The sequence below is a fragment of the Malaya genurostris genome, chromosome 1 (genome assembly GCF_030247185.1).
Source record: "Malaya genurostris strain Urasoe2022 chromosome 1, Malgen_1.1, whole genome shotgun sequence".
In the NCBI taxonomy this organism is placed as follows: domain Eukaryota; kingdom Metazoa; phylum Arthropoda; class Insecta; order Diptera; family Culicidae; genus Malaya; species Malaya genurostris.
The window spans coordinates 153,347,305-153,364,435 of record NC_080570.1 but is presented as its reverse complement, the minus strand read 5'-3'; the positions used below and the strand labels follow the sequence as shown (position 1 = coordinate 153,364,435).

The 17,131-nt window shown below is 39.1% G+C and overlaps 2 protein-coding genes across 2 annotated transcripts in view; one reads left to right on the top strand and one right to left on the bottom strand.

Moving 5' to 3' along the window:
- The window catches only part of LOC131426231 (BLOC-1-related complex subunit 5), a 29,252-nt gene continuing 12,121 nt past the window's right edge, over positions 1 to 17,131 (bottom strand). The window contains exons 2-5 of the mRNA XM_058588808.1: positions 16,744 to 17,095; positions 16,378 to 16,607; positions 409 to 597; positions 1 to 343 (exon numbers count right to left, since the gene is read on the bottom strand). Coding sequence (XP_058444791.1) covers positions 128 to 343; positions 409 to 597; positions 16,378 to 16,607; positions 16,744 to 17,056 — 948 coding nt within the window. The 5' untranslated portion in view covers positions 17,057 to 17,095 and the 3' untranslated portion in view covers positions 1 to 127. The remainder of the gene's footprint in view (positions 344 to 408; positions 598 to 16,377; positions 16,608 to 16,743; positions 17,096 to 17,131) is intronic.
- LOC131426232 (uncharacterized) lies at positions 10,249 to 11,881 on the top strand. Its single transcript, XM_058588809.1, has one exon. It carries the CDS (start codon positions 10,546 to 10,548, stop codon positions 11,431 to 11,433), a length of 888 nt encoding a protein of 295 aa, XP_058444792.1. The 5' UTR covers positions 10,249 to 10,545; the 3' UTR covers positions 11,434 to 11,881.

The window sequence follows — 17,131 nt, the reverse complement described above, 5'->3', positions numbered from 1 at the left end:
TAGATTTAATTCTTTAACTTTTAATGAGAAAATTTTAAGCTTAAGCAACGTAATCTAGAGCACAATATACCGCTACATATATGTACACAAACAGAATGGCTAATCGGGCCGTCCTGCCACCTGATAACTATTCCGTTTTCCACACAAACGGTTCCAGTCGGTCTTCCACGTCAAGTAAATTATTCAAATATTCCATACTTTCAATGTTCTGATTGAGAAGGTCATTGCAGCGGGTTAACTGCTGCGATATGAGCCGCACCTTGGAAAATGTCTCCGCATAGGAAGTGTAAAGTTTCTGCTTCTGCACCAGCTGCGCTAGCGCACTCGAGATTTCCTGGTCAACCTAAAAAACAGAAAAAAATTGTTTGCTTAATATTGCCAAAAATCAGTGATTCCATTATAACATACCTCTTTGATTTTATTTGTAATCTGGTGCTGCTCCGCCCCAACCTGAGTCGCACAGGTGTTGAAGTGGGTCTGCAATCGGCTGCACATGTTGGCCAGATGCGACGGCTGGAGCCGCTCGAGCACCTCCGGATCCCGATTGGCCGGCAGTGAAAGGGTACCGCGCATCACCGGTAGAAACTGCGGAATGCTCTACCGTAAGGGAAGAGAGAAAATACGTGAACTTTGATGTCAAACAAGACGAGAACCGTTGTTTTAAGGAATTTTAAAAAGAGATTCCTAAAATGTAGCTTCATTCGTTTAAATTGCTCACACAACACAGGATTGAGACTTTACCGGTTCAACTTCTGTCTAACTATAGTTCCATCACACGGACTCTAAGCAAAAGGGATGAATACCCAATACATAACCTTCCCGAAATTGAAATAAGTAAAGTAAATTACAGACTACACATTTTTGTGTAATTTTCATTCCGATTTTGTATCTTGTTCGAATTGAAACATTTCAAACTGTATGGAAGGCTTGAACTCGATTGAAATACAGAACAAAAATCACACAGTCAATCGGAATTCAGAATTTAAATTATAATAAGAAATAAAAATAAAAAAATTCGGTCGCTGTTTGAAACCTAAATACTTAGCTAGAATGAATATAATGTCGGGGTTATGCGACGTCATCAGAATGGCTAAGACTCTCGTTATAATTTACTTTAAAATGTGAAAGAAAAAGAAGCCTTTCTCAAAAATGTTTACTATGAAGCTTGATAGCAGTCTTCTCAAATAAATCTTTCCGATTTCATTTTTTTAGAATCCTTCTTCAGATTATTTGAGCTGCTACTACCGGAACTTCTTGAATCACGTACGAAAAAGTACATATAACATTGAACCGTGCGAAGTTCAAACTTCGATACAAGAACTTGAAATTTTACTTAAGAAACAAATGCGTGGAAGCTTTGCTTAAAAAAACAACAATTTCGCTTCAATTGAGCAAAACTACTAATGTTATATATATTCATGTCTTTAATGAGTGCCAAGCAATTGAATTCGTTGTTGAAACAACTACAACTACTACAAAAGTGCGTGTGCATGATTTTCCACTCGTACCGAGATATATAATCTCTATCTAATTTTTCCACTGTCACCTCGATTTTGTAAGGCATGCGTTTGAAGAAGACTATACCTTCCTATGTGACATTTAGTCAGGACCAGTGTTGGAAAAATCATGATCAGAAAAACTTCGTTTCGTTGATAAAATCAGTTCAAGAGATTTTCAAAGAAAAAACTTAGAGACTGAAAAAGTCACTTTAAACCTCGAAGTTCACAAGTGATTTTCTATGTCAGCGAAACTTGATGACGCAGCAATATCGCTGGAGAAATCATCGAAAGAGAGAAGAGTCTCCGATGATACTTCGATGCTGAATATTTACTCGCTTCAGTTCGAAACCGAAATATTTTGTGCAGGATTTAAGTAATATATTTTCGTCAATAAAAGAACTCCACTGTTTAACTATGCAACTGATAAATAATGACTGCGATATTATTGATGAACGTAGTTTAGTCAATATGAGCAACAATATTGTTTTCCACGTTCCTAATCGTGATTGTAGCGACGAAAGGCTATTCTTATTCTAGCTGGTTGATTACACTTCACTATTTAGATTAAACCCAATAAAACGCAATTTATCATGAATTTGATTTATAGAAGTAATAGGAGCGCAGCATTTTCTAGGTCTCGAACACACAGCAGGCGCAGCGATAGCCTGGGCTCCTGTTTCTTCTGTATGATATATTCAAGCTGAATTGGGTAATACTTTTCAATCAGCTGCATAGCATACTTTGTGATTGTTGTTTTTATGATTGTTTTTATGTTTTTATCGATGACAGTACTCCCCCACTCCGGTATTGCTGAATAAATTTAGAATGCCAATGCCAATAGCTTGGGTTTATCTACACTTTCGTGAAACGGTAGTGCTCAAAAGTTCAAGCACCTAAAAAAATTCCCCATTAAAAATTTGAGCTCGATCGGATATGAGGAGGCTGACTGTGATGGTTTACATGAAATTTCCGAAATCTTTTTTGGTGCCAAATGTCTAGAATAATTTCTTGAGAAAAATAGACTATGGGAGAGAAAGATTTTGAGATATCCGATTTTTTTCAATTGCCAAACGTCAGAATTACATGAAACGTCTAGATTTTGTGTTATCCGGAAAAAGACTTTTGGAATGAAAAAATTTTCTCAAAATTATTTCCCAGTCAAAACTTTTTTTGAGATGACACTGGATTTCAACGTTTCAGACAATTCTAAGACTTTTGGCATCAAAACATTTCTTTTTCGATTTCGGAAACCTAAAGATTTTTCTACGTTCCGTCGTTATGAAGTCGATTTTTATTCAAAAGAAATTTTTTTCGAGATGACACTAGATCTTGACGTTTCATTCTATTCTAAGACATTTGGTATAAAAAATCGATTTCAGAAATTCCATACACTCACTTCCCCTTCAAACCTTACACCTATCCGATTGATCAAATTTTGGAACTTTTTACTGAAAAACGATACATTATTTATTGAAAAGTACACATCGAAGAAAGGTATAATCTCGAAAATATTATATTGCTTTGATCTCCTAATTGGAAATAGTTAGTTTTTTTTTTATAACCATTTCTTGAATATTTTAAAGTAGTGTTTCAATTGTACTACTCCAGGTTTAGAAATAAGATGTCAAACTATTATCAATTTCATTTTTTGTTTATAAGAAAAAAATAAAAATAAAAAAAATATTAGATTTGTTAATTTGAAGCGCAACAATACTTAACTTTATCGAAAGTTTGTTCATTCATAACAAATTTTTCAAATTGAATTCACTGTGAAATTGTTTGTCAAGAAATTGACTAGGAACGCACAAGAAAAATATTTGTTATTTTTATCTAAATGTCGTGTGAAACAAACTAACCCACTGAGTAAAATTGATTATCATTACAATTTTTTTCTCTGCGTGCAGCTAGTTTCGGACAAGCCTGCTTCGGTCCGCGAAATGTCAAACTAATACGAGACCGTTGCATAGATTAAACTGAAACCGTTGCAACATTATGTAAAACATTTGCGTAGTCGATCATTGGACGCCTCGGGAATCGTGCTGCTTCCAAAAAAAAAGTGGCACCACCGGCTGGTGAGCCAGACTTAATCAAGACACCAGGATCGAATTTCCATTGCATTACTGTGGTACTTAGTTACTTGTAGGTAGGAAAAATTAAATTCAAACAACAAAAAGCACCATGCACTACCGACTGGCAAGCAACTGAAGGCACTTGTCGTGCAGAGGCGGCATTCGGATCGGCATTTTATGCGGTGCTAAATGTCTACTAGCTTCAATCGTGGATTTAACTCATTACTACGGCATTATGCCAACGACAACCGAGTCGGCCTAGGGGATGGTGGATTCGTGTTTCAAAACGAACATTCCAATCGCACCAATCATAATTTGACATCGTAACCGCCTTGTCTGGGATGTGGCGGAATTTCCGCGCTGTTGTTAAATTCACTAGTTTATTTCGATATCGTGCCATTTAGTCATTAGTTTATGTGCAGCGCCGCGAACAAGACCCCATGCTTCCCTAATGGCGCAGTCACCAAGCGCTGTACAAAGCAAGGTCATAAATCTGCCTACAACAAACTAACAGGCACGGTGATCCAGTTTGGTCGTAGGTGTTGTCGTTCGCCTCCACCTTATCTGGTCCAGAATGGGCACATCGTTCGACTGCAAGCCAAAGTCTAAAATTATACTGTTTAAACATGTACTCCGAAAACGGTACACGGTCGGTGTTAATATTAGTTGGAAGAGTATAATCCAATGCCGGTGTTTATCCTCCTCACACTCTCATTCAATTCAATCAATTCCTGGATGAGGATCATACCGGAATAATCAACAAACCGAACAACCGTTCAATGATAGACCACTTACCGTCAGAACACCTGAATCGAAGGCACGTCGTACGGCAAATAACAGAACTCGGAAACGTACTTACTACTGCCTTAGCTCACTGGCTATTTGGCACAAGCACGAGATGATAAGCGTTCACTACCAACTACAAGTGATCGTGTAATGATCGCGCCCGTTGAACACATTCATGTGAACAAATGTCCGTAAGGGTATTTTCTTTTCATCAAAGCCGACAACGGTTAGGGTTCTCGTTTAGCTCTGGAAAAAAACGGTGAAATAAAAACAGCAAACTATCTGCTGAATCATTTCCCTATCAGCAAACCTGATATGTAAAACTATACGCCGATAACGCTACTAATCCAGTTCTCGGGCCCCCGCGGAGCTCAACTCCCATTAACGGTTCCTGTTTGAAATTCAAGTAGCATGAACCGGTAAGGTCCCATAAAAATTGATCTTCAGCAGCCGGAATCTGAACACTCGAATACGTGACGGGATTGAAAAGTTTTTGGAAAGTTCACAAAAGTAGCCCGATTTGCTTTGGAAATTGTGAGCGTATTTCGAGTGAGTACGAATAATACTTTCGCAAAATGAAGATGGATTTCGTACTCAGAAATTATCAATCTGATCAAAGTAGGCGTGACACTGCAGAAGTGTCAACGTCGTTTTGAAAAATTCATTTTCTGGATACTCACTGTAATTATTTTCTATACGTTTATAATGAAACCTACGTTTATAACTTTTGTTCTATTATTATATTTTGATTATTTTTTAAAAAATGCTATAAAAACATAGATTTCGACCACTATCGGGTTGTATGCAATATTCGAGCACGATTGTCCATTCTTCACGAAAAGAATGGGTACATGATCAACGACCGAGACGGAAATCTGTCGACCGACAAAGATCAGAGGTTGCCAGGTGGAAGGAGCACTTCGAGTGACTATTAAATGAACAATCGATAAAAGACAGCACGAACACCCACGCTAGACGAAATACGAAAAGCGGTTAGACAACTTAAAAATGAGAAGGCCGCTGGGAAGGACGGGATCCCGGCGGAATTTTTCAAAGTTCAAAGCGAGTGGCTATACCACGCACTCCATCAAGTGATCGGAATGATCTGGGAAGGAGAGGAAATCCCTTCGGACTGGCTGAACTGTGTATTATCATATGTCCTATCTACAAAAAGGGTCATCGACTTGATTGTAGAAACTATCGAGACATAACACTCCTCAGTACCGTCCACAAGGTACATTCTAAAGTTCAGTTCAGCAGTCTACGTCCATTGGCAGAATCCTTTGTCGACGAATACCAAAGCGGTTTCCGAGAAGGACGTTCCACGACGGACCAAATGTTCAGTTTGCGACAAATTCTCGATACGTTTCGGGAGCACAACTTTTGGACTCATCACCTGTTTGTAGATCTCAAAGCAACGAATTGTGTCAGACCATGCTAGACAATGGCTTTTCGACAAAGCTAATTGATCGAAATCAAGCGTCAAGATAGCTGGTATGACCGATGCCGATGCTTCCGTGACGTTTGATGGATTGAAGCAAGGCCACGCGCTCTCAAATTTGTTGTTGGCGTGCAGAAATACGAAACCTAACAGAATAAGTCTCACATGCTCCTTGTTTTTTCGAACGACATTGATATTAATGGTGTGGATCGTAGAGCTGTGGAAGGGGCTTTTGTGCCCTTCAAGAAAGAAGCTACGAGAATAGGGTTGACGATAAAGTCTACCAGGGCTATGTACATGATGGCATGTAGATAACGGAGCAGACCAAACGTTGAAGGATCCGAGGTGGATATTAATGGGGTACGATACGAGGTAGTTGAAAAGTTCAAAAAAGTTTCGGAACACTTATGGCATGCAATAATGATATTAGCCACGAAGCAAAAAGGCGTGTTCCAACTGCTAATAGGGCTTTCTCCGCAACCAGCTGAAGTCCCGTAACTTGCACTTGCTCTATGCAAGTCGTTGATAATGCCTGTTGACCTATACGGTACCATGCCGGTCGTTGAGAGAAACATATGTTTGTGTATTCGGCGTCTGAAAAATCCTGCCCTCAATACTCGGTGGTAAAGAAGAGAATGGAGAACGGCGCAGATGCATGAATCACGACCCGAACAGATACACATAACTAAATCATAAGAAAAGGTAAAACTTATGATAACAATATAATAACAAGAGCTGCACTAAGTACAAACTTTGGAAGGCTTATAGAACACAGCTGACTACAGTGGGCTGGACCTGTAGCAAGAATGCCGGAAGAGAGAATGGCCTACGTGATGCTCAGCAGAGATCCTGGGAGAGGTCGTCGACTGCGGGGTAGACCTCGCACATGCTGGGTGTGCGCAATCGAAGCAGATTCACATACAGTGGGAGTACAGAGCGATTGGTGAACGGAGGTTCAAGATCGATTATTGTAAAAGTAAAGTAAGTATGATATGAACATTGCTTTTCAATACCTTCTCTTCTTTGTTTCAATACCAAACACTAATAATAATACCCCTAGATCCTACAGAAAAGGTTTCACCGAAAGATCAATTCAGCCTAACCTATTCGTCTGTTCACCTTAGAAAACTAAAAGAAAATGTATCTAACGATCAACTTCACTTAAAGTTGCTATGGTAATACTGGTTCTGTTGTTTTGTTTTGTTTATAATTTTTAAAAGATTCTTTGTCTGGTTAGGGTGAAGTGTTGAACATGATTTCATTGCAGTTCAATGGGTAATTACAGTAAGCCGAATCAGAGCGATTCCGTTGCCATGTAAATTTGACAATATCCTATTTTCGTTGAATTTATCATCTGTAAATTGTGAACGTTTTTACGAACCTGTTCTATTCTTAGATGCTATCGACGAAGTAGAAATTATTATAAGCAAGAATTTAAATAAGAAAGTTAGGCCGACATGTCTTTACCAGTGGTGTCTCATCCTCATGTGCACCTCGTGCACTGCAGAACTGATCAAATTCAAGGAATTAAGCATTCCCATCCGCGATCAATTATTTGTTAGATACTCAATTTTTTCGATGAAAGCAGGTCGGATGGTACCGAATATAAAATAATGAGCGACTTATCCTCAAATTCACCCTAAGCTACTTACGGTTGCTGGTCAATGACAGCTAAACGATATTTTCATATCGCATTCCCGTAGACGATATGTGGCGCTCTGAACTCTAGTAGTTTGCTTTGTGCATCGAAATTTCAAGTATCTTTTGTCGCTGTGTTAGTGTTTTTTTTCGTACACATAAGTTACTGCACAAATTCAAGAAGTGAATGAATTAACCAGCTCAGCTCTGAGATTTATACTCTTTGTCATGTTTGGCTCTGTGAGACCTTGTATGTAAGGAAAGGCTTTAGTGGCTTATGCTTATGGCAGTTGAAAACAAATTGCTGTCTCAGTTGCAACGGTTGAAGCGGTTCTATCGATGAAGTTATTGACAGATTTGCTCGACATGCAGAGCACTGAATTCTTCTATTGTATTGATGATACGAAATAAGTTTAAAAAAAAACAAATTCCCATCCAAAAGTATATCGTTATTTCATTGTATTGACAAACACAATCGAATGTCAATTCATTCGATGAAGACTCATGAAGATTTCAACAGACCGTGGGAAGAGTCGTTTTGATTTTTGAAGCAGCAATTTTTAGCGAATGGTTGACGATAATCGAAAGAATTATAGCACAGTTTGGCCTCGCGGTTTCTGAAATTTTGGATTTTGAATTGGTCACTTCATCGCTTGGTACTTGGTATGAAAACTAATGCATATTTTTCCAAATCACAAATTCGGAATTGTATCTGAAGGTTGAAGCTACACAACGGTTTGGATAGCCTGGGTAAAACCCGAGTTGTAATGGATGGATCAGGGTCATTTTGCCGAAAGACATTTCGCCGAATGCCGTTTCGCCGAAAGGGTCATTTCGCCGAATTCTGGAATCGTTTTGAAATCGTAATTAGAATTGATTTAAAATGAAGACAAATGAAAGATGATAGCGTTAATGCCCCTTTTGTTGACCTACAATTGTACTTCTTAAATAAAGATTGATTCTTGTACTCTTGAATAAAGATTGATTCATAAACCTCAGAACGGAGTTCCCAAGAAAACTTCGTTATTCGTTATTCTTTATTCGTTATTCGTTATTCGTTATTCGTTATTCGTTATTGTTATTATTGTTCTTATTGTTCTTATTGATAAAATAAACACGTCTTGAATATTGAACGAAACACTTATTTGAATGATTTTTGTTTCATTCTACAAACACCTGCTAAAGTAAGAATGTTGTGTTGTATGCTTTGAAGTTATTACTAGGCATACTAAGGTTCGAATGTTCGAATCGTTTCACATAAATCTTTCATTGGATTTTCTAATTCAACTACGGGTTCATAAAAGAGACCGACCGTCAAACTGCGCATGTTTCCGACCTGAAAACAAAGTAAGATTACTATGTCAACCTATGTTGTTTGGTATCGAAATCATGTGCCGTTATTTTTCAATAATCATAACTCATAATTTTACTTTGTTTTGCTCAGAAAACCACCACTTCCTGGATCGGAAAGCTGTGATTTGTTGAATTATTCCTGTAAGTAGATTGATTTTTATGTTTTATCGCATGATAAAATCTTTTAAGTTACTGATAGTTGAGGATGAGATTCCGATGCAACTGAACTGTACTAAAATTCCACTACGCATCTGTAAGAACGAAAAGTGGAATACCTTCATCTAGACATGAAGAACACGATCGTTTTTTTTTTGTGGTGTAGAACTGAAAATTTGGGCTTTTAGAGGTTTGGAATTACTTTTCGTCCTGTAATTTTATATAATGTTCCAAAAGATTTAGAAACGGTTCCATTTTGCGCGACTCGGACTTGCCTAATATGAGTTTGAAGATGATTTTTGTCCTAGTGCCTACTAATGTTTAAGAAATCGCAAAATCAATTGCAATTTTTCTAAAGATAGTGATGTGCCAGTATGCACAGTCTAAGTTACTAGGCAACCTGAAATATCAACCACGTATGACCTACAGTTGGCCCAGAATAAGTTTTTACAGAAAAGCCTACTGAGACCCGTTTTAAGAAAGACTTTAATTTTTCCAATTCATTTTGGTTTCCTTTCGGTTGTTTTTTTTTAAGCAGACGCTCGTCGTCGTCGGTAATCGTTTTCTCCGGCCACTGACTTGAAACCGTTAATGAAAGAACTGAAGCAAAATCAGCAGCAGGTAAACTTAACACGTTCATTCCAATCACGATGAGCGACGAACCAGAACCTCCCCGCGAAGATCCACCGATATTTTTTTTTCTCGCATTTATGTTTTTATTTTTTCTTTCATATTTGAGGTATGACGGGGACGGCCAAGCCCCGGTGGGCCAACTTCAGGCCGGACCTCTCAGGCAAGCGTTGGACCTGAGGTGCCTAGGCAAGCGAAACAACCGCGAAAGAAAACCGAACCCGCTGTTTTACATTTGCATGGCTAATAATTTCGGTTTCGTTCGCATTGTTGGACCTGGCTTCTCGATTGTGTTGGCTTAGCCAAAGTGGGCTTACAAGTGGGCTTGCCGGGTACGAAGAGAGACGGGAGAAACGAGAAATGAGACGACACAACAGCAACAGCAACAGCAACAAGTGATCCCTCGAATGAGAAGAGGGTGCCAGATGGAAGCTTATTAGTGGAATGCTTCACATTCTCAAAGCCAGTGCCGGTATTTTGCTTTTTTTTTCGACGGTACAATCGGTTGATAGATGGAACTTGATCAACTGCGGAACGGAGGCAGTGTTGAAATGGGATATGATGACATGTTTCGCAAACAAAACTTAGGATGAATCTTTTTTTTTTAATTAATTTCTTTAACAAGATTCTACTAACTGATTTCCGTTTGTCACTTCACAGTCCGGAAACTTTCAATCCACCTGGGAACACTGCACTGCTGATCGGTCGACCGTTGCGCATAAGGAGCTGAAACAGGTTCTCGGCGCAGCGCTTTTCACTGCAGCGGCACAGCGACGGCGTATTCGGTTAGTTCGCGTTGAAGTGAGCAGATCACCAGTGAACAACGACGCGCGCGGGTGGTTCCGAAATAGTTGTTGTTCGAAGGCGGTAGTGATTTATGTTCTGAGGTTGGCAAGGCATTTCGAACGGTTATTTCTCGGTGGAAAGCGTGAAAAATATGCTCTGAAGTTTGATCGGTAGTGCACAGTGCGAAATGGCAGGCCAAAAGTTTTTCCACGGCCTTACGGAAGCGATGATAAACCGGGCCACGGATCGACCCGATCGGCAGAAATCCAGCTTTTATTGGCCCGATGAGTACCAGCAGGATCCGCAGGATGCGTACACCACCAGCAGCCGGAGACAGTCTACTACTGCTTCGTCAACACCCAACAAGGAATGTGCGAGTCCTGCCAGCGAGCTGGACACATCCGAAGTTCTCCGACAGCAGCGACACCGGGGCAACGTACGATCCAACATCCAATTCAACGACGAATGTGACTCTTCGTTTTCGCAGCTAGAACGGGAAAGGCAACACGAGAAGTTAAGAATAGCAGCATTTCTCCGGGAGCAGTGCGACGACGTCAGTGAAGCGGCGAAAACACGTCGTCAGAACACACTGAAATCAAATTTTCATTTCTACGATTTCGATGTGACGCCGGACAGTAAATCCGCACAGAACTCCCCGCCCAAACCGACGAACGGTTACCGACAGTCAGCTGCTACTTCCGAATTCGACGATCCGTTACGATCCAGTCCGTTGCCCAACAACACTAGCAACGGAGGAGGCACAACCCGAAGACAGCAGCCGCAGTATTCGCCGGCATCATCCGAGTACCACTATTCCGCCCGTTACACCGGAAGCTACGAAGATTTCGAGGACGACCGGAGCTACAAGTCAACTGACTTCAACTTCAGTCCACCGGGAACGCCGTGCGGTGGGGAGATGCCGGAGTGCAAACGAAATTCCCAGCGCCATCTGCGGTCCAGTATTAATTTCCGCAATGGTGTGGCGATGGCCGACGACGATACCGACGAGCGGAAACCGGTGACCGTACGCGACTCGGCCACGGAACGCGTGGGTGTCGGATTACCAAATTTGTAAATAGAATTAATAGGCAGTGTGCCGTGTGTCTGTCGGTTACGACCAAAGCGAGCACAAGTGAGTGAGAGAACTAGAGGAGCTAGGGTGAGCTAATAGGGTGATTTGCGTGGCAGACATTCTTGTTGACAGCAGCCTATTGCCTGTGAGTGGTTTGCTTTGTTTTATTTTTTTATTGCGGCGGCCCATATACCATTGCATAGAAATGCAAAACGAAAAATGTTGACAAACGGTACAAGCGAACGAAAAAGGAATCATCTAAAACCACTAACCAGTTCTGAATTTTTTTTTTCTGGCAACGAAAAAAAAATTCGAAAACAAAATATATTTCGTTTCCGTTTGGAAGGAACAAACAACACTTTATTTGTAATGTGAATAACAACACCACTGAACGATCGGTGGTTCCACAAAACTGAAACTAAATCATAATAAAAAATGACTCATTCAATGATGGTTTGACTTTTCATATCAACAGTAAAGTTGAGTATAGATTAAGATGGTGACTGCCTGGATTTTTATTCAAATCTTCCAACAACTGGAACATTACACGTGCGTTCGTGTCCTAAAGTGAGTATTTGTAATCATTCCGAAAACAATATTTTTAACATTCATACATACGAAGCCATAAAGTAAGATATTCGAGTTCAATACTGTTCAAGCACGAGTGCACTATCATGCGCCTGCCGCCTCGAACGGTACAGCTTTCGATGCGTGTTTCAGAGAGTCATGTTTTTTTCATACTAGACATTTGCAACTAATTGTTCATCCTGTTCACAGTGTATTTTTTAGCTGTTCAAAAGATTATTGACCGAAGAAGCTCGCATGTGTAAAGGTGTGTCTATCGATAATGGTATCTATTGGCAACAGTAAATGGTGTTTTTTTCGCCATTTTAGACCGATGATTTTTGCGTGTGGAGATCGTAGTAAACAGGATGAAGGTGAAAGTATTTTTCCTGTCATTGTTCTCAAAAAGTGTCATAAATTTACTACAACTAAAAAAGTTAACTTTTCAATTTGTGATTCGAACTCACGATTAGTGCTGTTGTATGCTTGAGGTTCTACCTTAAATCTTAGTAAAACAGTCCCTCAACACTCCGAATACCTCAACACTCCGAAATGGTAAAAAAAGTGGGAGCGCTAATTTTGACTGATTATATGTTAGCCATTTTTGGGCCGATTTCAAAACCTTTTTTTACCATTAGAAAGATAAATTCATTCGGAACGAAATCCATTTGAATCGACGGGAAACCGAATATTCTATTCAAAGTTATTATAAAAAGTTTCAACTAAAGTTTGTTGAAAAAACGCTTCAACTAAAGTCTGCTGGGAACGCTTACTTTGGCTGGTCATATCTCAGCTGTTAGAAGTCCGATTTTGAAAATTTGTTTATCATTAGACAGATACGTCTATAACTACATAAATGAAACAGAAAATTTTCCAATTACACTTTGTTAATGAAAGTTATGATCAAAAATGTAACGAAAAGTCCAAGCATAAATTATCGAAAACTTGGTATTTTGGACGTATCTTTATATTCAATGCGACGACATATGAATTTTTATATACCAATAGATTGCATTTGACATCAGATATATGTTTTAGAAGAAATCAATTTCAACTTTACTGAAAATGTCTCAAAAAATCGATATTTTCACAGAAATTTTAAAATATTAGAAGTATTCGAAGAATGCTAAATACAGCTGAGCATTTTGAACACCAATCGATTGAATATTGCTTCAATAAAAGTGTTTAACAGGAAATTTAATCATATTTATTATAATCTAAAGATACTTTGTATTTTTACAGAAATTTTTGAATTTTAGAGTTATTTTGTGACTTCACTAAGCATGCATTCAAGAATGTTTAATGTTTAGTAAATAATGGCGGCCACGTGTGAACAGCAACCAACAGTTCTATTGCCGATAGCGCATTCACAGCAACGGTGCTGGATTCCCAAATATCCAGTCGAATTTGGAGTGTACTCGATATAGCACTTTTAAGCTTTGAAAAAATTAAATACAACTTATTACGGGCCCGAATAGCCTATTTGTGATCTGTGTGTCTTAATTAGGTCATCTCGTGATGAAGCTTTAAATCCAAAATTGCTTAGCAGAACATCTTTCTCAAAAGCTTCTATTCCAGAGCTACTATATTCCGATACTTGTTGCTTTCGTTCCAATCCAAGGATTGATGATATTACCTTATTAGAACTTCCCGTTCGCAATTTGAACAAAAATACGACCAAATCTTTTCCATTGACACCAGCATATCACGAATTTCAATGATATTTGGCCATATCAAACCAGTAAAAACCTGGAGGCGTTCCTCTGAGAGAGAATAATCACTTACTGAGTTGATTCTAACTGATTGATACTGATTTCCAGAAAACTATAGACATCCCTCGATAACATATCTTTATGATAACTTTTGACACTGTAATAAAATCTTTCTTCTTTCTTTCATAATTCTTTCATTACATCCATCACAAACACGTTAAAAACTGACTCCCGCTCTAGTTCTTGAATGCCGTAACCGAATTTCATATGTGTGATACTCACGACGTTAATATATTTCCTTCTAACAGAACTTGATGGGAACGCATGGTTGACTACTACTAGAAGCTGCTAGAATAAAGCACCATGCGTTTCCTTTTCTCAGAATTTGATGTGAACGCATGGTCGACTGTTACTTATTTTTTAGAAAAAGTCAAATATTGTGGTCGTCCACATTTTTTTAAAAATATGAAAACATACCACTTTAACATGTTCTTTATTTATCACTAAAAAAATCCAGGGTGGTGCAAAAATTGGAAAAGGGAAAAAATATGTTTCAAAACTTTCAAGTATTTTTTAATGAAAGAAAAACATAATGCCGTAAATATACCTGATCTTTTTTTAAATTTTTCGGAGGAGCGGTTTTTTCAAAAATGAAATAAAATAAAAATCAATAGAACCACCCTAGCTCCGTCAATATGGCAGTTAAAGGGTTGAAACTTTGAGAACTTTTTTTCCAGTCTATGACCTTTCGAATGTGGTATAACAATATGAATTCTCTGTGGGGGAAGATTTCACATGCTTATATTGCTATAGCCTTTATTAGGTTTATCGGGTTTGTAGATTTGAATAGTCGATAACCAAATAAACTTATCTCAGTTTTTGCGGAATTCAGTTATCGATTCGAAAGGTACCCAACAATTTAATTCGCACTACGATTTCTCAAAGATGTCTACACTGATTTTGAAACAGTTTGAATCAAATGTAAACTATACAGCTCTTGAGGTGGATTTAACTGACTTCGGCTACACCGATTTTAGAATTCCGGTTCCAGTATCGAATCGTTTCTCAAAACTCAATCGTTTTCTCAAAACAGTCCAAATCAAATTTCAACTACAAAAATTCAAATTAAAGGATTTATGGTCCCATACAAAATTAATGAATTTTATCCGATTCTGGAATTACAGGGTGATCAGTTTTTAAAATTCCAACCGATATAGAAGATGACAATCCAAAAAAACTTCAAAGTTGGCCTCAAAACTATTGCAATTTTCGGTTATGCTGGTTCCTGAATACCGGTTCTGGTAGTATCGTAAATAACCGTAAACTCTAAAGTGGAACTTATTTCGACATCTCGTGGAATGTTCAATCGATTATTATACGTTTAGATTCAAATTCGATCCGATTTGCAGTTTCGACATTACAGAGTAAATAGAACTTTAAATTGCCGCTTGAAACGACGGTCGTTAAAATAATGTCATGATAACTAAAACACCGAAGAATATTCATGCAAAAAACACATGCAGATGATACCAAAAAGGTATCATCTCACTGCTAGATTAAGCACGATTTTCGTTAGAGTAATGGTCGAACATTTGTCAGGACGTCGTTGAAGTACAGAAAAAAACATTAAGGTACCTAGACGGCCGCCCTGCAGAATTCCGGACGATACGACAAACTCATTGGAAACGTGATCGCCAATTTTCACTGCTAAGGTATGATTGCAGGACAGGACATCGAAGAACAGTCGAACCGAATCCATGTTCTTTCAATTTAACAATCATGATATTATATCAAAGACAGAGGAGACATACGTAGGACATAAACGCCACTATGTTTGTGGCTATGGAGGGCTTAGGCATAAAACCATGTTGAGTATCGACAATGGACAGCTTACAGTGGTTCAGAATCAATGTCAGAATAACTTTTTCAAACAATTTAGGAACCGCACTAAGAGATGTGATGCCATGGTAGTTGTTTATTTTCTTTTTTGTCATATTTCTTATAGATTGCAAAAACAAAATAAGCCTTCCATAGGTTCGAAAAAACTTCTTCAGTGAAGCATTTTTTCAAGTTAACCTTCCAGTAAGCCATCAGGGCCAGAAGAGGTAGAAGCCTTCATGTCAGCGATCGCCGTCCGTATAGAATCCTCGTCAATGTTAATGAGGTTAAATGAATAATTAGGATTGAGGAACGTTAGGTGCAGCGAGTGTAATTTGTTGCGAGCTCAAGGTCTAGTTTGACAAAGCACGAGCAAAAAATATGTGTGTGAATGTGAAAACAAAGATGACTGACCATAGAAATCAACCGGATTCCTGTACAGACGGTACTGGAGATTCGTTTTGTAGTTCGGAAATTCATTTTGCCTTTTTTTTTGCTTTTCTCATAAAGGTTATACAATCACTGTGATTTATCTTTATCTTGCGATCGCAGAAAATACTGCTTTTGCTTTAAATCTGTCTCGGTTCATCCAATGGTCAAAGAAACATCTTTCAGGTTATGAATATCACAGCCCATTTATCACAATTCTCATTGGAAAGGTTATCACATTGTACCCAGCAATAGCTGCTAGGCTTTTTTTTCGACAACTGGAAGTCCCAAGTTGTCGTACGTTCCGTGCATAATTAGCTGGGAAAGCACTTTTCTTTAGAGCATGCGTTGGCTGGCGACTTACCTGCAGCCGTACGATGTCGTCATCTTTCTCGATGCTGGTTTCCTTAACGGTGGCCGATTTTACCACCACGATGCTGTGTGCGGTGGAGTTCGGCCGAGGTCTACCAATAATGCCGGCACTGTTGCTGGTAGTGTTGCGGAACGCTTCCTGTGTTCTTCCTACGATGGCACTGTTAGGGCGTATCTTCCCACCGCTCTTCGCCTGCTGCTTATTACGTAATTTGGGCGAATCTGTACGAACGAAGAAAGAAACAGAAACACCGTAAAAGGCACTGGATCATATTTATTGAGTTGTTTGTTGTGCTGTGCGGTAAGTAAATCATTTCTGTGAGCTTCGCTCATTTCAATAAATCGTGGCTTTTCTTACCTCCTATGGGTCGATCGGTGTATGATATGTACGGTAGATCGGAATCAGAACACACACTCATCGGAGGCGACACCGGTCTCGAATCACAGATGTACGCAGAAGATGGTGTGCCCGAATAGGAAGGTCCATCACCGTCTTCCAAACTGAGTGCCGATATTTCGGTCGCTGCGATGGTGTTGCCGCGGAGAAGTTTCGGACCGGTGGCCGAACGCATTGGCGTTGGTGTTGCATTGCTTGATTGAGCACGTTGACCGGTGTTTCGAAGCGCTCCGGTGCCCTCCGCCTGCTGGAGTTGAGATTGTTCGGAACCCATTTGGTATGACGGAGGAATCGATTACTCACTTCATACAATCTGCAAAAAAAAATCGAAAAAAAACTCTTGACAAAT